The sequence below is a fragment of the Chenopodium album genome, chromosome 16, assembly GCF_948465745.1.
Source record: "Chenopodium album chromosome 16, dcCheAlbu1.1, whole genome shotgun sequence".
In the NCBI taxonomy this organism is placed as follows: domain Eukaryota; kingdom Viridiplantae; phylum Streptophyta; class Magnoliopsida; order Caryophyllales; family Amaranthaceae; genus Chenopodium; species Chenopodium album.
In genome coordinates, this window is record NC_137849.1 from 41,053,410 (window position 1) to 41,075,731 (window position 22,322).

The 22,322-nt window shown below is 36.0% G+C and overlaps 1 protein-coding gene across 1 annotated transcript in view; it reads left to right on the top strand.

The window, feature by feature from the left end:
- Window positions 1-21,362, top strand: part of LOC145586527 (isoamylase 3, chloroplastic-like) — a 29,192-nt gene extending 7,830 nt beyond the window's left edge. The window contains exons 12-24 of the mRNA XM_081643377.1: window positions 2,530-2,593; window positions 4,344-4,443; window positions 6,138-6,238; window positions 6,435-6,486; window positions 6,876-6,938; window positions 7,555-7,644; window positions 7,724-7,796; window positions 9,743-9,822; window positions 11,007-11,111; window positions 11,190-11,288; window positions 11,878-11,939; window positions 12,746-12,854; window positions 20,845-21,362. Of these exons, the coding sequence (XP_081499503.1) occupies window positions 2,530-2,593; window positions 4,344-4,443; window positions 6,138-6,238; window positions 6,435-6,486; window positions 6,876-6,938; window positions 7,555-7,644; window positions 7,724-7,796; window positions 9,743-9,822; window positions 11,007-11,111; window positions 11,190-11,288; window positions 11,878-11,939; window positions 12,746-12,854; window positions 20,845-20,955 (1,109 nt within the window). The 3' untranslated portion in view covers window positions 20,956-21,362. The remainder of the gene's footprint in view (window positions 1-2,529; window positions 2,594-4,343; window positions 4,444-6,137; window positions 6,239-6,434; window positions 6,487-6,875; window positions 6,939-7,554; window positions 7,645-7,723; window positions 7,797-9,742; window positions 9,823-11,006; window positions 11,112-11,189; window positions 11,289-11,877; window positions 11,940-12,745; window positions 12,855-20,844) is intronic.
- Window positions 21,363-22,322: the final 960 nt, after the last annotated feature.

Here is a 22,322-nt window from a genome sequence, read left to right on the forward strand (position 1 = left end):
ACCCTCCCGCTGAAAAGGTTGATGGAAAAAAATACTATGGGGTGAATGGTGCATGTAACACTCCCGATTTACTAACTAATAATAAACAGTAAATAAAGTAAAATAAATCAAACTTTGAATAAAATTGCGGATGCATACACTTAAATCGGAGGTATTACCGCCCCACTTGACAACCTGTCAAGTGTAAGGCTTACAAAATCCCAATAATTACAACTCAATAATCTAGGTGAGCTATTAATACAGCTTTATAAACTCGTTATAGCATATTAATCGAAACACTTAAGCTCCTTTAGATACGATCACTTGATTAACCTGCTTTAACAATCTTAACTGCTTACCATTAAGGACAAATTCCAAAATAGATCGTCGCAGGGCCACCATAAGAAAAAGAATGGCCGCAAACACAAATAGCAAAACAAAATAACACACACGTCAGCAAAAAGCTGAGTAATTACCACATATTAGGCTACAAAGAATAATAGAATAACTAATATAATTAACTCACTTAAACAATGTAGTTCAAAACTACATTACACATATACACCTCAAGAGTAAAAGAACTCCATACTCTGAAAATAACATTTGTCAACTAAACCTCGAATAATAATACGAATTTTTACTCAATAAGCTCATCTATCCCATAAATGTGTCGTGCTCTTTGTTCTATACCTAGCCTTGGACATGGGTAATTCGAATAACAAATCAACAAGTATAAAAAGTTGAATACTCCCAATAACCAGAAAACACCTCTAACGATGACCAACATGGGTCAAATCCCACTGTAAGGGACCATAGAAAATTATAAATAAAGATCGTACCTCATTCTTAACTCATGAACCAACATGTCAAGTACTAAGGTCTATAACGCCGAGCCTCAAACCAAGAACAAAATAATAATTCTCAATCTTTTGATCTCATATATCGATCAAATAACCATTCATTGATTAATAAATAATATCTCAACAATGGCACATGTTCCCAAATAATATAACAATTCAAACTCGATTCAATCATAGTATATCTCAACTCTTATAGGACAATTAAACTAATACCCAAATATAATTAACTCACAACCCAAAAATTATACTTTGCATTAATAACCCTAAAACCTTAAGAATAATACTCTCTATAGCATCAACATGAAAAACCCTAGAAATAAAAACACAATCAATCAATATAATACAATAAAAGAATACAAGAATTAAATCATACATTATCATAAATTAACCATATGTTTTTGAAACATGATCATATGAATAACAATCATAAAATTTCACATAATAATATAGAGTACAATCAATAAACAAATTATAACTAAACAACTCCAATAAATTTACACAATATATATAATAATCCAATCACTTTATAATTAAGCAACTCCAAAGGATCAATAGTGTGATTACATATACTTTCTCCGTTTTTATTTTATTGCACTATTAGAACTTTTACACTATTCACTTAATCTTCTTTGACCATCATTTGTGATTTATACATTAGGAAAAATATAGTCATGTGGGATCTAGTTAGATTCGTATCGAACTCTACTTTTTAAATATCAAATTTTTATAATTTTTACAAAAGTATAATTGAATATAATTGATAGCTAAAGTAATGCATTGGCAAACGTGAAATCCCCTATGGTGCAATAAAAAAAGAACGGAGGAAGTAATAATAATACAAGCATCTCCAAATAAATTTGTGTGATTACATATAATAATATGAGTAGGCAAACAACTCCAAAACGACGAGTGTGATTACCTTCGGCTAGAAAAATATGAAAGGGTCGCCAAAGACTGTGAGCTGTGGTGTCGAAGTATCCGAGTCATGCTAATAATTTCTCAGCAAAGATTCAAAAAAAAATATTTGATCATCATATATAATGATGATGTTATGTGCATAAATTGGTGGAAGTATTATGGATAGATTTTCACGAACAATCGCAAAGAACAAAATCAATATGAATAACAATGAAAACCAAACACACGGCTGTACATCTATTTATTATATAATAACAAAAAAGAATTTTTAGGGTTCAAAGATATTTATAATTGATAAGAAAAAGAGATACTAAAAGAAACATATATATTTTATATAATTTTATCAAATAAGAAATACAATTTAAATTATAAAACTGTGAGTTGCATTTTATACTTTATAATCACAAAATATATGGGTATTACAATCTACCCTCCTTAACAAGTTTCGTCCCGAAACTTAAAATAGAAAAATTTAGGGTATTACATAATATACTGACAATTATTTATATCTAACGATTGCAGTGTTGATGCTAATGTGTAATTATGTGGGCCTGCTGCTATTTGTCTACTACTATCTTTATTGGGTTGAGAGTCATCTTTTTTTTTACTTAGTTTTTTACTACTTGTGGTTTAAGATAGTGCGCTATGTGGCATCTGACAATGCTTATTATAAGAAAGGAGATCTCTCAGATGCATATTTTTAAACATGTCCAATGGATGTTTTTTGTCTAGTGCTCTTAAAGCAATGCTTTTGTTTCTTTCTTGGCTGCAGGAAACACGATAAACTGTAATCATCCTGTGGTCATGGAACTCATTCTTGACAGCTTGAGGCACTGGTATGTCATACGTGTTTAGTCGATTCATCTATATATGTGACTTATGGGCTTCTAATCTTTTCATTTTTTAGTACGATACTTTTTCCGCTTGTAGTCAGCCATTCTCATGTATGGAAATACACCTGCCTTGATCTATGAGGTTTGAGATGTGGCCTATTTATGATACTGTGGGAGGAGTAGATGCCTTTAGTTTAAATTGGATGGATTAGACTATAAATAAACATGCAAACTCATCTCTTGAGTGCAAAGGTAAATGATTCAAGCTAGCTTTTACTCTGCCCACAAATGGTAAAGAAACAACAAAATATATTTGGTTGTGTAGAATAAACACAAAGCTTTTTATGGAACTGGTAAAAGTTGAGAGAATTTGTCAGTGTAGCTGTGTAACAGGACTTTTATATATGGACAGATGGCTTAGTATTGGTATGCTCCATTTCCTAATACTAGTCCTCTTTTCCTCTTTGGGAAGTTTCAATTTTGGGAAGTTTCAATTGACTGCTAATATAACAAATTGGCTTTTGAACTTTTTCCCTCTAGGAATGCATTTGTAATATAACTCCACTAAAATCTTCTTTTTTCTGCTCCATATTAACGGAGCCTATGTGTGTGTGTAGAGAGAGAGAGAGAGAGAGAGAGAGAGAAGGGGACCTATGGTACGAGGAGAGAAATGGAGGGACACATTAGCTTAACAAACTAATGTTTTAAACTTATAATTGATGTGAAGCTTTACGAGGAGAGAAATGGAGGGACACGTTAGCTTAACAAACTAATGTTTTAAACTTATAATTGATGTGAAACTTCCGAAAGTTTTTTTTTTTTTTTTTTTTTTTTTTTCCTTTTCTTTTTTTGGCCAATTGAAACTTCCTAAAGTTGTAATTAACTAATTACTATGGAACAATCTAAGTATATCTTTGTTGACCTTTATCCATTATTTCTAGTTTTTTAAATAAGCACCCAAGAATAACATCATGATAGAGTGGAAGTATTATCTATAAATCGTTTTTGTATTGTTTATTATTTTAAATGAGTGTCCATTCTAGAAAAAGCTCAATTGTTAAGTTCTAGCTATGTTTCTCAATCAATATTGATATGAAACTTTTTTGGCATTTGTTGGTCAATACAGAGTTCTTGAATGCAATGTGGATTGATATTTTCTTGGAAGTAAGTTAGTTGGATATATTTACAGTTTATATGTAATATTTCATCACATTTCAAATGGAGTCAAACTGTCAAAGACTCAAAAATTCACCAATGTCTAGCTGTTGTTGGACTGTACTAGGCTAGTGGGCTTAATTTAATGGCTTGTTATTTGTCTTTGCTTTGTATTTTTCGTAAAGTAGCAATGAACATTGCATTAATTAAGGGTCAATTGCAATGTTAAAAGTAATCTCTTTGTGTTACAGTGGTAAGGCAAATAGGCAATGTACATCTATGGTCCACCCCTCCTACCTTCCCCAATATAGAACTTTAGAGGCATTGAGTTATATTGATGTGTATCTACTATCTTCTCCATTGGTTTTTTTTTTTATTTTTTAATATTTTTTATTTCCTTTCTTTTTCCTTAGATGAGATGATGATTATTCTGGTGTCATATGTTTCCCTATGGCTTATTATCTTAGATTTTTGTCTTAGATGAGTTCTGGCTAGTTTTAGATGATTACTGAACTCTTGCTTGTTTGTGAATATAAATCCTTTTACTTATACGTCTTTATTAACAGCTCTTATGCCTTTTTCTCTAAACCAATTGAAGGGTCAAGGAGTACCATGTGGATGGCTTCCGGTTTGACCTTGCTAGTGTGCTTTGTCGAGGAACTGATGGTTTGCCTCTTGGTGCACCTCCTCTTGTGAGGGTAAGTTGTTTGATGCTTAAATTTTCACAAGTTTGAACACTTTTGTATGCTTAGTTATGGTAATAAGTCTAAAAAGGTTTTGCTGTTAGAAGGTTATAGGCATCTAGTTGACCTGACCTTCCATGGGAGATTCAATTCTCTAGGTTTAAACAATTGCCTGGGAATCTAGGGAAATTATAACAATCTGATTTCTCTTGCTAACCAGATGTTGGAGTGGTGACAACAACACCTCCTATCTCTACCTCCCCTCCCCCTCTACCTGTCAACCCCCACCTTCCCACCCAACCATAACACTCACAATTCTTTATAGAATTATCATTCCTCCACAAATAGGTTATAGTCAATTCCTTTAATCCAAAATACAAGTTACGTAGTACGCCCTTCATTTTCATCCGTTTTTCTAAATTCTGCAATTTTACTTTATTCCTTTTATGAAAACCTTTTATTCATTTTTTTATCAACTACAACCTCACTATGCGGGGCTTAATTATATTAAATAAATCTCTTACTTTGTGTCTCTCTCCCCTTAAAATGAAAAAGAAATCATATGTGTGGTCTTCTTTTAATCTTTTACTTGATATTTGTAGCTATAGTAACTGGGTAGAACTTAGAAAAACGGAGGTAGTATTTTACAATAACAATACAACTTCTATTATCAATATTGGCTAACATAATAACCGAATCCTTGATGTGTGTAATGGATAAGACTTTGTTCTCTTCACCTTAATCAAATATATTCAAGGAAAATAATTAAACTTCAATAAAAATAATTTCATTTCAGTAAAAATAAGTTAATTTTAAAAAATTCAAAGTTTAGTTCAATAAAAATAAGTTAAGTTCAGCAAATCTAAATTCAAGCTATTAAATAATAAGTTTTAACAATGAAAATCAATAACTAAAGAAAATATTATAATAGCAAATCAGTCTCAGTAAATAAAAAAGTTTTAATTAGTAATAATATTCTAAGTTAGCAATATTTCATTTCAGCAAAGATTATTTAATTTCAGTAAAACTAATTCAAGTTTAACAAAAATTATTTCAGTTTAGCAAAAGTCAAATGAAGAGAGCATATGACATATATTTTGAATCTCAGGGAGTGAATCATGGGTAAATCTTATCGCGAATTAGCTTTTATAGCACCTTGTTGTATACTAATATTTTGTCTGTCTGATCCATAATCTGATGTTTTGAAATTCCACGAGGGGCAAGATTAAAGAAAGATAATTTAATGCTGTCTCTCTGTTAAAACGTTTAAATGTCATAGGGTATGTTATGATTTTCTGCTTTGTTGTTACATAACAGAGAGTTTTGTACAGTACTTATGCCAAATTCTTTTTGTAATTGACGCATGGTACAGTCCTGAACTAATGGTATATCTTCAGTCTATGGCTAGTGTTAGACCAATACGCTTCGATTTACCAGCCTAAAACTTGCAATAGCCAGATTCAGTCACTGCTTATGGTTCATGCTGAATGGGGATACTGGGTAGACGTTAAGAGCTTGCAGATATTATGGCATCTTTAATTTATGCTTTATGTAATTTGGATTAAACTTGACCTTGGTTATCGTATTGACGAAAATCTTAAGCTTTTTTTAGCTCTTTTGGTTTTATATTTAAGGCATAGCCTATTAGATATGAGTTTTCCCATCTTATGTGCCTTTTGCAATTCATGATACTCCATTCTTTGTGCCAGGCCATTGCAAAAGACGCTGTCCTTTCGAAGTGTAAGATAATTGCAGAGCCATGGGACTGTGGAGGTCTTTATCTAGTTGGACAGTTTCCTAATTGGGACAGGTAATCTTTTTTTTTTTGCGCGGGGGGGGGGGGGGGGGGGGATGGTTTTTTTTTCAGCATGTCACTAACATATTATACTATATCCATGTGACTGCAGGCATCAAATTTTATGTGAATGTTAGGTATAAAATTGTTTTATAAATTTAATGTTCACTGCTTGCTCCTAATTGCTACTCTGGGAATTTCTCATACATAGGTGGGCAGAATGGAATGGCAAGTATCGTGATGATATGAGAAGATTTATGAAGGTAGAGCTTTTCTATCACAAGAGTTTCCTTATAAAAGTTCATGTTCTTTCCAAGGGATGCTGCTAAAAACTACTCTTATACTTCCTCCGTTCTTAATTACTTGACCCGCTTTGACTTTTACACTATTCACCATCCCTCTTTTGACCGTCTTTTGTGAATAATATGTAAGGAAAAATATATTCATGTATGATCTTTTTGGATTCGTCTCAATAAGTACTATCATAATATATAACTTTTATAATTTTTACTTATGGAGAATTTAAGTTATTGATCGTTAAAGTTTTGCATTGGCAAGCGTGATAAAAGAAACAAGTCAAGTAAAAAAGAACAGAGGGAGTATGTTTTTTTAATAGTATTGCATCTGTTCACTGTTTGAATGTATAATGCAGGGTGACTGTGGCTTGAAAGGAAGTTTTGCAACTCGTGTATCAGGATCTGCAGACCTATACAGAGTAAGAGTTATTTAGCACATCCTGCTCATAACTAAAGTAGTGGTATTTTAACTTTAAAGCATATAACTTTTCATCAATATGTGAAGTATTGAACAGTCAATACATGAATCACTGTATCCATATCATTAAGTTAAGTCCTTAAATTTTTTTATATTTAAAACCTGTATTGTGTATACCGTATTACCGTTGCAGCTAAGTTCATCCGATTTATATGTCTGAGAATAAATTTATAATTATATATTAGAATGCGTTCCCAAGTCAGTCCTTATTGCCATAGTGCCTTCCCTTATTCTATGAGTATAATTTTATGTCATCCACATATATTTAAAGATTTACAAACATACTATCACTTCAAGGCTCAAACATGCGATCTCTATTTTGAATATATAGGACTTAACTAATGCGCTATTTAGTCTTACATATTCTCCTATAAAAATAAATATAATAAGGGCAATAAATAAAAGAAAACTAGTAATAATACTGTTCATCATTTTCACACTTGAGGTCACAACTGTTGTTAATGTACCTACCCAGAGCATTGTCCAAAGCCAAAAACTAGTTGTCAATCATTTGGTTTGTAGTATCTTATGATGTTAATTGCTGCCTTCTTATTTAGGTTAACAAGCGGAAGCCATACCACAGCATCAACTTTATTATTGCTCATGATGGATTTACTTTGTATGATCTTGTCTCATACAATTTTAAGGTAATTTCCGATTACTTATCACGAACATTTGTTGGTAATGGTTTCACATGCTTTGACATATGATTGAATTGTATTGTAGCACAATGAGTCAAATGGAGAAGAAGGCAATGATGGATGCAATGATAACTATAGTTGGAACTGTGGTTTTGAAGGTGGGATTTCATTTTTTCTGTGTTCAGTTATTTTCATATCTCCATAGTTCCATCTGTCTTGCAACAAGGTCTTGCTTTTTCTGTTGTAAGAGCCAACTACCCGGTATAAGAAGTGATTTGTAGCCTGAATAATTTAGTCCCTTTCTAACGAGGCCATATTTGTAGATTTGCTCTTTCACGCTGCTGGCTGTTACGTATGGAAATGGATTAATTCAATGTTTATGCTGTCTTTGTTATGTTTGCGCTATTTTTTTTTAAAAAAAAAACAATTTTTTTACACTAAGTTGTCTTGCTCTATGAGTTTATGTACTAACAGAACTTGAGCTGGTTTTGGTGTGTGGCAGAAGTTCACCTTGCCCAAAAACTAAAATGCTAGCCATGTGTGTGATCTGGGGTTAATGCCATAGAAGGTTAATTTTCAAGAGGCAGCACTTGACTCCCACTGTTTCTAATGGTATCTGTGAGAAATAAAGGCAAAAATTTAGGAATGTAACTCCTGCTGTTTGAACCCAATACAAAATCTTAACAATCCAATGTTAGGGCATCATGGGGCTTGAATGGTCAAAATTGGGCTGAATAATTGCAACAAGTTTAGAATGAATGTGGCAGATTTATTTAAACCCCAAAAATCTCCTACCATATGGATACTAGTGAAAAATCTCATTATTACTTTTTAAGGATAAGGAGTGGACCACACTGTACCAGCATATGCTTGAGGAATTTTCTTGGTTGTTTTAAACATTTGATCTAATTCCAACTTTTGGGTGCTGGTTATTTTCCTGGTGCACCCTCTACTGCTCTAAAACACTGATGGTTACACATCCTTACTCAGGAAGCTGGCCTGGATACGAAAGTTGAAGGCTATATCTCTTATTCTCTTAGTTGTGATATGTCAACTAAGTGGCTCCATGGCATGGATGAGGGGCTTTCAAACTCACTATCACTGATCTGGACCTAACACTGTTTCATGGTCTGGACTCTGGAAAGCAAGTCGTTCACTGTTGTGAAGTGCCCCATTGCTAAGGTCTATAAATCTCAGCAAGGGTACATGACAGTATACTTAGTATTTAGGTCTCCGGGATCCACCATTTTTATGTATAGTGGTATTAAAAAGCCTAAACTTAAGGGTGATATATCCATTGGACCACAATATTTGTTATCGGCAAGGATTTCCCTTGTTTGATTGACATTTCATACCCAAGAGAGGTACTTTTATGCCAGAGAAAGTGTCAGTTTTTTGAGGTTGTGAAGCATTCCAGTCGAAAATTGATCCTTCTTGCTCTAGAATTGAGAATAGATGCTGTCAGAAAAGTTTTGAGCTGGATCTCAGATGTAACATGAATGTTATTTAACTTTTGTAAATATCTATTTCATTGTTAAATACTAACTTTACATCATAGTAGAGGCCCACAATTTACTTTGCATGATCATGGAAATATTCTTCCTAGAAAATGAGTGAGGATTAAAACTCTGGTCTTGTCTTAGAGGGATTAGAAATTTATGACAAATTTAGGTCAGGATCTCTTATCTTTAGTTTCAACCCTTAAGGGGGTGGAATGTGGAAGTCTTGTGTTCTCTAGCTTTTAGCCCTTCCAATTCCTTTTTGATCCCGAGTAAAGGGAAGTCAAGGATGTTATAGTTGATTCTCGTGAATGTTTGCATGGACAAGCATGAGCGTAAAGTATGACATTGATAGCCAATGATTTTATTCCACTTATATTTTCTCCTCCTTGAAAAACAAGAATATGAAGAAGGAATTGGGTGTACTAATCATATGGAACAATAGGTGTGGAAAATTCATCTTTGAAGGATATTAGTTGACAGCGATTCTAGGAAATCAGCTATATTATCTGAAAGCATTAATGTAGAAGAATGCTCTAAGATTGTCTTTGTAGGATGCAAATGCTGGAAAAAGGCTATAATTTGCTTTATTTTTTCTGGCGTAGGAGATACAACGGATGCTGATATAATTGCTCTACGTTCACGGCAGATGAAAAACTTTCATTTGGCTTTGATGATATCTCAGGTATATTGGTTTCTGTTTCAGCTTGATTGAGTTTACTGTCTCTGCATTAGTATTTTATTTATTTATTTACTTTGCTTTTGTTGTTGCTACGCCATATTTCTTTCTGAAATTGCTCATCTGCAAGAATGACAGCAGTGTCTGTTATTGGGTTCCTGATTGTCAGCTCCTCTTTGTTTGGAGTAATTTCTTGGTTTTTCTGGAATTACTTGCAAGTCATTTTTTGCTCAATATTTTTTAAGTATGTCTTGGAAAGAATATTTATGGTTCAAATTTGGTTTGTGCTAAAATGCTTGTCTTCTGTAAACATTTTTATTGTAATAAAATGGTGGTTCAATACACCAGTTTTACTTCAGTCATTTAGTTGGGGAAAAAACTGAAAAAGGTTTAATCAGATTATTAGTTTTTCTAATTTTAACATAAATCTTATCGTGGTCGTTGAGAAGCATACTTGCTGGAGGACTAGTTATTAATGACTGATTCTGTTTTTCTCTATGTTGAATTGTATCTTGTAGTTGTAGCACAATTGCCTAATTGAAATGGGTGTAACTTGATTACTGATAATACTGAATAATTTAGAGTTTTGGTAAAGCTATCCATGTGATAACATTGGTCAGTGCACTTGCATATTTAGACCATCTTGTGATGAAAAGTTGCTATAAGAAATTCGGTTCTAATGGAATAACATATTAAGATTAAAAGTATGGAAGTGAAACTAAGTTTATGGTATATTTACTGTACTGAAAAAAATAAAGAAGTAATGAGTTAGCAGTTATTTGTCTTGCCAGTCATTAAATGAAATTTATGATTTCCATTTATGATGGTAACTGGTAAGTATCTCTCAATTCCCTTGATTGTTTTTGTCCCTCTCCCCCCTTCTGCCCACCACGGCTGCCACACTCCCTCTTAAAGCTCCAAATTGATATGTAGAATCCCACTGCTCCCTCTCCCCTACCTTTTTTTTTTTTCCTCCTACCTTCTTTTTCAAATCTTCCTTCAGGAGACATGGGAAACATGGCTCTACACCTAGAAAGGTGCAATTTATTTTGCCCCCGTGTCTATTTGTTATCCTACTTTAATTTCAGGCTTTTTTGATAGTTTCACCCAAAATTATGCAAGAAGCCATGTAATCATCTATTTTCTGATGCGTGTGTTAGTCCTTATTCTCTTTATTTGTATACATTCAGGGTACTCCCATGATGCTAATGGGTGATGAATATGGGCATACCCGTTTTGGAAATAATAACAGTTACGGCCATGATAATGCCCTTAACAACTTCCAGTGGAAAAAGGTGTGCAGCCATTGCTTATTCTAGTTAATTTGTATTTACTGGGATTACTGACATGATACCCTTGTATACAATGAAAAGTTGGATGCAAAGAAAGAAGACCACTTCAGGTTTTTCTCTGAAGCTGTGAAGTTTCGTAAAACACATGACATATTCAGACGTGAGAATTTTCTTGAGAAGGTGAACAACTTCAGCATTTTTATATAGTATCTACTGTACAATTTTTTGCAACTAGGCATGATTTCTTGCACCAAAATAGCCTTTGTTGTCCGCGATTATAATGTAAATTATTTTTTCTCTGTTCTTGCTCATGGAAATGCTTCTACATATGGCTTCCAGGCTTCCCCCCTTTGAGTGCAGTTTTGCAAGAAGAGTTTGGTTAGATCCATAAGACCATAATGTCGTCATTATGTTGTCCTTCTTACCATAGCCCATAAGTTTATCTTAACCAAACCTGTCTTTCTCCAAGGGAATTTATGGGATCTTAAGAACTAAATGAAAGATCTTGTAAGAAAAGTCTTGACAGGAATTAATTACCCAAGTTTCCTGTCATTTTAATCATGGAAATAGCTGCCATTTCTTCACCTGACAAGAACTTATTTTACAAAGTTTATATCCCATAAAAGCTACTCAAGCTCATATGCTTTTAGATAAGTCGAGGAAACCCTAGGTGTTCTTTAGCTGCTTTATTATTTTTATAAATAAATCTAATTTTGGAGGATATCAGTCATTTTTCCTGACTTGCAAGTTTTTTATTAATAATTTACAGAAGGATGTGACGTGGCATGAGGACAATTGGAGCAATAGCGAGAGTAAATTCCTGGCTTTCACGTAAGAAGTTATGCCAACCTTTTTTTGAAGTCAGACCGTATTAATAATTCAGCAGCATGCTGCCTTTTTCCTGCATATTGTTTTTTGGACGTCTACCAACCAGATACTGCCACATATTACTTGCATCTTTTTGGCTCATGTACTTTTATATAATTTTTATTATTAATAGACTTATGTTGCCCAGGAGGCTGAAGGAACATGTCAAGTTAGTATGCATATCTGTCTACCATTGATGTTTAATCTGGGAATGATGTATCTGAATATGTTATTGCCAAGTTATACAGTAACTTCATAGTGTTTCAGATGATTCTGCAGTAGGTAGTATTTAAGACATTGTGATTGAACTCATCTATCCTTTTTGAATCGAATGCTTTAAAGAAGCTAGAAAGCTAGGCCAAGCCGTATGTGAATGTTCATTTTGCTCTTCTGCATGAGAAGGGTATGCATTTTAGGTATGGTGATGTGCATATGTCGCTCTGTGCATCACCGCGACGTCTTTCAAAATCTGAATTTAAACTGTCATCTTGGATTTGCAAATATGAATCTCTGTTCTTGCTGTTATGTTAAAATTCATATGTTTAACTATTTTTGTATCTTGATACTGTAATTAACCCAGCCTTGCACTACATAATCTTCATCTTGTCCTGCTGTGATCCCTGGCCTTTTCCTGCCTTTCTGTACATGCATTTCACACTTATATGTATTCAAAGTTTACGCTGAATGCAAATGAAGTATTCATAATTTTAAGGTATACTTCAGATTTTGTTATGTTGTTGGCTGTCTCTAAATCTGTGTAATTTCTGCAGATTACATAGTGAAAAGCAAGAAGACATTTACTTGGCATTCAACGCTCATGACTTCTTTGTTCAAGTTCCAATACCTTCACCGCCACAAAATAAACGTTGGTTCAGAGTGGTGAGGAATCTCTTTGATTTTCTTTCCTTGTTGGGGATTGTTGCAACACTAAATCTAATAATTGGTTCTTATCATGCTGATCTGGAATTTTTTTATTGAAGTGAACCACATAACATTTCCAGTTTTGTCTGCTAACTCAGTCAATTTAAAAGTTCACTTTTTTTTTTTTTTTTTTTTTTTTTTTTTTTTTTTTTTTTACACAATAGCAAAGGCAACAACAAACAAACAACTAATAATTAGAAAAAATAAAACGACATCTTCTTGCTATGTCGTTCGCCCTTTGAACCTGTTCTCTTGGAACTTTCAGAATTGCACATCTATGGAAGGTAGCGCCTACTTCCCTAATTTCTTTTAACATCTAAGCAATCATGATGTCCCTACCCAAGCTATCCTGCAGGTTGTTAATGAGTGAGATAGAGTCGGAAAGTAGTAGGATCCCCTCCTTACCTCGTGTTCGGGCCCACTTCATTGCTTCGAGGCACGCCAAGCCTCACATTGGATAACCGAAGAAGCAGCCCCACACATCCCCCCCTCACCCATAGAGTTACCCTGATCATTCCCTGCGCCCTAGTTGTCTTCTTGTCCCACGACCCATCCGCTTCTATGATAAAGTTATCGAACCCGACTTTTTCTTTTCCCAGTTGCACATAATACATAATTGAAACTTGGGGGAATGATTGGATTATCCTTGCTCTCAGCAAGGTTAGGATGGTTGTGGTTGTCGTTGTGGATGAAAACTTCATGGTCCTGCATTGCTGAATTTATGAATTCCGCAACTAACCCAGTTGTCCCAGTAGTACCATTGAAGCATCTTGCATTCCTAGCCTTCCACAATCCCCATAATGTCGCTATAAACACAACAATATGTGTTCCATGATTGCCATCCTCGCTATTAAACAGCAGGATATAGTATTGAATCCGTCTTTTCAACGAGCTGGATCCAGTAGAGTCAGGGCAAATAGTCAAGGAGCCATTCTCCCAAAAGAGGTGTTGGCTATCTTCCATTTCCACCCCACAGACGTCACACGTCAACATTTACTCCACTCTTAGCTAAGTTGGCCTTTACAGCAATACCATCATGAAACAGTCTCCATAAGAACAACTTTTATTTTGGTTGAATCTTCAACCTCCAAATAAGCTTCACGAACTCTTGTTCCCTTGTCGAAAATAAAGACCGCTCCAATCCCAGCTCCTTTGATAGGTAATAATAGCCTGTTTTAACCGTGAAACTTCCGGTAGGCAAAGTCATCCTCCCTTATATTAGGGGGTTCCATAGACAAAATTGCCTTTGCACTATTCCAATCAAAACATTCTCTTACCTTTCACTTGTCTCCCAATCAATAAAGTCTTCCACTTTCCAGCTGAACGCGGCTCTCAAAGTTTGATTAGAGTTCACAGTTGGAATTTCTCCCTTTACCCGGGGCATACTGGTAGCCTTAACATCTCTTCCGTTACCAACTTTCCAAGCAAAGCCATCCTTAAAAGGCTGAGTAACCTTTAGGAGACCCGCCCTTCCCATCGAGGAATTTCCCATTCTTATGTAAGGGGTTGCGAGATTGCAAATCTCATATGGTTGGACACTCTTATGCACTCTCGAGAGTAAGAGCTGCGGATTAAGGTGCATCCTCGTTGTTTGCTTGAAAAGAAGGGCATCATTGAGGGTTGAGGTTCCCCAAATTCCTAATCCTTCCATGCTTTTAGGGATTTGAGTAATGCCCCTATTAACTCGGTCCCGTTGTTGGACCACCAGAAACGAGTGATGAGAGAATCAATCTTGTTGGCTATACCTTGAGGAAGCTTAAGGCATTTCATTACATGTGCCGAGATACTCACTAGAACTGTATTGATAAAGATTTAAAGATTAACTTTGCTGCTTGAGAGAGGTGCAAGGAGGCCCACAAAACAATTTTATTGGACACCTTGTCAACCAGGTATCTGAAAGCCAAACTCTTCTTACCTTGAATATCAATAGGAGCCCCCAAGTGAGTCCCCATGTTGTCCGTCTCGGTCATAGAGAGAATTTGCTTCCATGCTAACCTTTTACTATCATCGACCCCTGGCGAAAACTTCACAAAAGATTTCTGGAGATTCAACTGTTGGCCAGAAACTTTACCAAACCTATGAAGGATGTCGTTAATACATAGGCACGACTCCTCACTTGCTTTAAAGAAAAGCATAGCATCATCTGCGAAAAACAGGTGTGAAATAGACGGGGACCTTCTTGAGACCTTCAACCCCTTGAACTGGTTGATATTCTCGGCCAAAGACAACATTCTTGAAAGAATATCCATACAGAAAATGAAAAGGTAAGGAGACAGCGGGTCACCTTGCCTTAGCCCACACTTAGGGATGAAGGGCTCCGTTGCCTTCCTGTTGATCACTGCTTTAAAGCTAACAGTTGAGATACACTGCGAAATCGTCTTGATACAGTGACTGGAAAACCCATAAGCTTGTAGCACCTTAAGAAGGAGAAGCCAGTCTACCCTATCATATGCCTTAGACATATCGATTTTAACGGCAGTAAAATTCGAACCTTTCTTCATGTTTATAAGGTGCGTGAGGTCGTGGCTAAGAAGGATATTATCCTCCATATACCTCCCAGGGATGAAAGCATGCTGATTCTCAGAAATAAGACTTGGCAAGGTTGTCTTTAGCCTGTTAACTAGGGTTGTACACAGTTTGGTAAACCAGATTGGTTTGATTTACGATTTGTAAAAATACGGTTTGGTTTCGATTTTTTTGTAAATACGATTTATGGTTTTGGTTTGGTTTTTCAAAAATTATAAACCAAATCGTAAACCGGTAAACCGTATTTTAATATTTATATAATTTTTAATTAAATTAAAATAATTATTATATATTATAAAATAACTAAAAAAACAAACAAAAACATGAAAAATCAAAAGAAAACTATAAGTGTTACTGTGTTAGCACATATTTATTATAACTTTGTAGTACAATTTAATCCCCTTGAGCTAATTAATTAAACTTTATTATAAATTTAATGAGTATTATTTGACAATTTTAAGGAAAAAAGGTCGTCTCATTATAAACCGCAAACCAAACCGCACCAAACCGTATTATTGCGGTTTGGTTTGGTTTCAATACTAATATGGTTTGGTTTGGTTTGAAAAATTAACCAAACCGTATTTTGCGGTTTGGTTTGGTTCCAAACCAGACCATGTTCACCCTACTATTAACCAGGCACTTAGAGATGCACTTATAGACTGTGTTGCACATACTGATCGGTCTAAACTGATTAGAAAGCTCCTGGTCTTTAACCTACGGGATCAGAACTAATAAAGACTGAATCCACTCCTTGAGCACGTTACCTGTTCAACTACGAGCCCCTCTACATCCTTCCAGTATGTTTGGAAAAAATCCACAGTGAACCCATCTAGGCTTGGAGACTTGGAACAATGCATATTGAACATTGCTCTCTTAATTTCCAAATCAGTGAAGGGCTTGTCAAGCTCTACTTTGTCTTCCAACGAAATCTGAGGAATATCTAACTATCTCAGAAGAAGATCAATATCCTCTACATGATTATCCAGAATAACTGGGATATAGATCTCCTTAATAGAGCTTAAGATTACCTCTTCCACATCCCTTTGCCCTTCAGCCCACGTGTCATTTTCATTTATAATAGTAAGAATCTCATTGTGCTGTTGTCGTTGTTTTACCTTCCTTTACATAGTCAGAGTAGCACACCGAACTTGACCCAATTTGCTTTCATTCTTTGTCTCCAAAAACTGAATCTAAGTTGACTCTCTGATACAATAAGGTTAATCTGATTGATATAACCTACCTCTTCATGTACCGAATTGATTTTCATACCTGTACCATGAAGGTCTTTAGTGAGTTTCCTCCGGTTAATCCCCCAAACCTTCCTATTTTCCAAACACCAATACTGGAGCCTTGTTCTCAACTTTTGTAATTTCTTTGAAAGTTGGAACATATAAGATCCATGGATCTCCTCCTTCCAAGAATCTTCCACCATTGCTTGGACTTCCTGAAAATTGAGACACCAATTTTCGATTTGATAAGGCCTGTTTGAAGTAGCCTCTATAGCTTGGTTGTGATAGGTGATAACAGCGTGGTCAGAGCATATAATTGGTTCATGAGTTATCCTTCCATCAGGAGAGTGATTGAGCCAATCTTCTATGATGTGTGCCCGATCAAGCCTCTCAAGAATGAGGTTATTGCCCTCCCTTTTGTTGCTCCAAGTGAATCTTGGTCCCGAAATAGCATTGCTACCAAATCTCCAATCTAGGAAGGCATTAATTCTTCTAATAACAGGCGATCCTCCTAATTTATCATTCCCACTTTCCACTTGGTTAAAGTCTCCAATGACTAAGACGTTTTTGAACTCATTCAAAAACCATTAAAGTTGTTCCCATACTAGTTTTCTATTTTCTAATTGAGGCTCACCATAAAGAAACAGTACATACTTAAAATTACCATTAGATTCATAGATCTTACAAAGGATAAATTTTTTTGAAGATTACAAACAATCAACTATATCATTAGACCAACTAAGAACAAGTAAACCCCCACTACTTCCTTCTAGAGTTCCAACCAAAACTTGAAGTAGGGTTTAAGAAACCTAAAACTGAAGCCGTGCTAGGAAAATCCATCTTAGTTTCCGAAACAAACAAAAACAAAGGTAACTTCGAACGATAGAGCCACACTAGGTAGGGAATTGCAAGAGAGTATGGATCATTTAGACCCCTGCAATTTCACGCCACAATCTTCATATAGCTTTCGGGGGCTAATCTGGTTCAGCCGCCTCACCCCTCGAAGAAAGTCTCATAGAATCAAGAATAGACATTTGTAGATCGATATCCATATCATCCCTGATTTCCCTAAAACTGAAGTCACCTCTTCACTTTTTTGTCTTTTGAACGATTCTGAAGAAGAAGATGACCTTGCTTGATGCCTCTTGTTACTTGCCCTTTTCCGAAAGTCATCATCAAGACCAACACCAAACTCACAAGCCATGTCCGGATCCGAAATTGCTTAGCCTTCTTGAGCCTTTTGCGTTCCACCCATTCATAGTCCGCTTCACTATAACGGATCGAGTCTCCATCACAAGAATGCGGCAAGTGGCCAATTGCTTCCCTTATCCTTTTCTTTGTGTTAGCACTATCATCATAATTAAACAAATTAGTGAAATTGAACGAGTTAAGATGAGATATTAGAGAGGCAGCAATATATTCATCTCTCTAAAATGAGAGTTTCTCTCACTAAAAGTGAGTTTTCCGTAGTTTGCTAGGATTATTTTTTCTTGGTTTCTCAAACTTTGCATGCATCAGATTTATCCTGCAGATTTCTTCTCTATAGTGAATAGGTTCCTTGCATAGCTCCTTCTAGGTGGGAAGGAATAGTAATCGTTGCCTTGTGTCTGTAGATTACCAATGTTTTTCTTAATTATAAGTTCTTGGTAGTGTAAAAGCTCCTCGTTTCCGTTTAAAGGCTTGAACCTTTCGTTGCTTTTCTCGAATTCCAACAGGCTCAGAGCCTCCTCTTTGGTTTTCCAGAACCAGTTCAATTGGTGCATTTATTTCTTGCATTAGATAGGTGCAGTCCATCCATAGCTAGAGGCGGCTAATTATTTTCAGCTTTGAAACCGTCAATTTCTGCTCCCCATGCTCGTGTTTTCCTTATTCTCAATAACTCTAAGTCGACTATAAATGTGAAAGAATTTCCAGATTCATTACACAACCTCATATTCTCTTCTTCTATCTTTTTCCTCTTCTCCTCTATCTCGTTCTGACTTTTTTCTGATATCACTCCTTCTTCTTTAATTCTTATCTCTCTTCATTCTTATTGTCTTAATAATGACAAATAATAATAATAATAACCCTCCAAATGCTCGAAATGAGCAGCAGAATCAGGATCTAAGGGGGGGACCTCTTGTTCCCCCTCCACCAGATTTGAATTGGATAATAGAAGTATTAATTTCAATGCGTGTGTTATAGGTGTTTTTATTGGTCCCCACCCACCATTCGAAGTGTTCGTGCAGCACATCGTTAACTCGCGTTGGATAAATAGTGGAGAAATAAGGGTCCACAGATCCGACCCTTACTTCTTGTTTGAATGCATGGCCATTCAAGACCAAGAGAACTTAATTGAGGCCAGCACTGCCGTCATCGATCGTAGATTAATCAATTTTAGATTGTATCAAAGGGACTATGTTCCGCAACAAATGAGTTTTACGCTCACCAGATACTGGATTAGGGTATATGGGTTGCCATTGGTATATCTCACGGAAAGGTGGGCAAGGCAAATCCTACGTCATGTAGGTTACATTGAGGAGATAGATCAAGAAGGTGATAACCTGCCGAGGGCACGAATGCTAGTAGATGTCTCCATCCCGCTAATTCCAGGGTGCTTTATCCCCTTAGAAGGAAACCGAGTTATCTGGGTTCATTAAGGTACGAGGGGGTTTACAGGTTTTGTAAATCTTGCGGGCGAGTGGGGCACGCCACTTCACGTTGCACTCTCCACGCCACCGTAGCAAGGAGGAGAGTGAGGTGTAGGCTTGATGAGGTAGAAGCAGATGGTATAAGGGTCTTGTATGGGCCAATGGAGTACTCGTTTTATTCAAATTTTATACGGGGATTTCCGGATTGGTATGGGTTCCGAAATACCGGTGTCGATCTAAGGCATCGTGTAGCTCCCGAGAACTCTCCTTTGTACAGGAGAATACAAAGGGAAGAAATGTTCTTTGAGGAGAGTCATCCATATGAGGGGCCGGTTTCGTCGATGGATAGTGATGATAGTGAGAACTTGCATACGGGGGAGGAGGAGCTCTCAAGCGGTGAATCTGAATCGGTGGAAATGGAAGAGGAACTGGTTAGGCCGGATCTCACTCTCTCTCGTGGTAGAAGGTTGGGATTGGGTGGTGACCCATATGCGGAGTTCATTCAAGAAAGGGTGCCAAACCCTAATAGTGGTGCCATGCAAAATGATGTGACAAATGAAGAGGCAGCAAGAAGAAGCTCGGGTTTTAGGCCATATAGGCCTAGTACGGAGAGGGCAATTATCTCTCCCTCGGCTGCTAGGGTTCCGGCTCCACCTCAACGTTTTTTCTTGGGCTCAAACTATGAAGTTGGTGAATCGTCATCGGCTCAGCATCGCAATCAAGAAAGAGGAGGTCCAGGGACCATTTTTCATACTATAGGGATATCGGAGTGGGCCACCTCACCTGTCGAGTTTGAGAGAGACAACCCGGTTATTAGGGGCGGTTGGGTTGAATATGGCAGAATAGCGAGTAACCTGCCTATGGTGACGCAGATCCATGAAACGGAGAGTCCATCTATCATGGCAACAATGAGAATGGGTGAAGAACAACTAGCAAACGACGAATATGCTAGTATAATAGACGCAAGCACAATTCTGTCCGGGTATTCGAAATGCTAGAAGGAATGAAATACAAAGTATGCACCATGCAGCAAGACCATCCGGGCCACCTTTCTTGCAGCTTTCATCGGAGGACTTGGCGGGGCTCCCTAATCTTCCCCTCACGGAGTTAAAAGTTCACTTCACTGCTCAAGTTTCAGCTTCCTTTTTTTTTTTTTTTTTTTGTTTTGGTGGCAATTTTTGGACTGAAACTGCCTGCTTGGTGGGAAATAATAAGTGGTGGCAAAAGCAGTAAACTGTATGAGTTTTGGCAACTATCTCCTATACCAATGTCCATGACTCCATGGTAATACGATTATGCTCCCCAAGGACCCAAGTAAGTGTTTCTCGTTGTAAAACTCCACTACTCGTTACAAGAGGTTATATGAAGTATAATTCTATGAAGAATATCACATACTCAGGACCTAAAGGTGGAGAAGCATAGCATTATCATGGACATGATGCCATTTTCTATATAAACTTGTATATCTGTTTCTGTTGCTGCCTTTTTTGATGAATACCAAAAGGGCCACAAATTTCTGTAATCAAGGCCGGGATTGATGTACTTATACATGATTTGTTTCAGGTGGATACAAATCTCAAATCTCCAGACGATTTTGTAGCTGAGGGTGTCCCAGGCATTCAAAGCACATACAATGTAGCTCCCTATTCATCAATTTTACTTGAAGCAAAGTAATGGAAGCCCTTAAGACCAGCAAACCTATAACTTGCATAATTCTCTACAATAATGGAGAAAATCTGGTCTAATTTGACTGAAATTTATATTCTCTATCTTCAATCTAAGCCTGTCAGCTGCAAGCAAAACATCAGACAACAGTCCGGTTGCTTGAGATCAGATGAGCCAGTCAGCTGTAGCAAGCCAGTGGACAAGCCAAAGCTTAAATAAATTAGAACCTATATAATCTCTTACACTTGTCGTGTCACTCCGTTATGTCCAATTTTGTATAATCACGTAGTGTTAAGTTCTTTTCGCTACTGACTGTAATCAGAAAACCCGAGAAACTATTTACCAACTGTAAACATATGGTTACAGTCTTACGGAGTACTTATTATGGAAATAAGATGAGACATTGTTGTTTTGTATCCCTGGGTTTGCATGACTAAGTCTGGAAGGTTCTTTTGTGGGAAAGACAGGGAATGTCACAATCGTGGTCCAAATGAATATGTGAACATAAGGCATCTTTTGGGTCGGTGACAGGTAACCTCTTATTACACCAAGATATTGAGATCCCTTTTAAGATGGGGAATATAACCATATAAGTGAGGTCAACAGCAATTTTCAACTTCTTTTTTTAATTCTAAAATTATATTCTGTTATACTATATGGTTTGGAATAGGCTTTATTGTATAGCATAATATATTTGTGGGGTAAAAAAAAAAAGAAAATTGTTGGTGACTGATGAGGGGTTGAGAGTCTTGAGACTGGATAACTTTGGCTTTTGAGGAGAACCACAATTTTATTGAAATTAAGCTGAATTAAACAGGCCCTTAGTTATTGATTGCTGGTTGGTTTATTAACATATTTGTATTTGTCGTTTGAGTCTGATGTTTATAATGATTAGATGATTGTATTGATTTTTTGGTGTAAAGAGAGATGCAAGAGCCAGATTTTGATCCCATTTTTTTAGGTAACACACCTTAAAACTTTAACCAACTAATCTATTTAGCATTGTAATAATTGTTTATTTGTGGTTGTGTGCTTATTAACAATAGACCAAGCATATCCTTGACAAAAAAAAAAAAAAAAAAAAAAAAAAAGATCAACCATATGTTTGGAATGTTTGTTAAGATAATAAAACAAAAGCCAATTAAAAGTAACAATTTTCAATTAGGATACACGAGTAATATTTATGGACTGATCTTGGACTTCTGGTTTCAAACATCAAATGTATACATGTAGAATTGTAGACTGTAAAATTATTCAAATGATTTAAAGAGTGGTGTACCAGTTTTATCATTGATATAAAAGATTTGACGAAAAAATTATGAACATTAATGCTATGATACTTGATAAACTTCTATGATACCAAAAAAAAAAAAAAA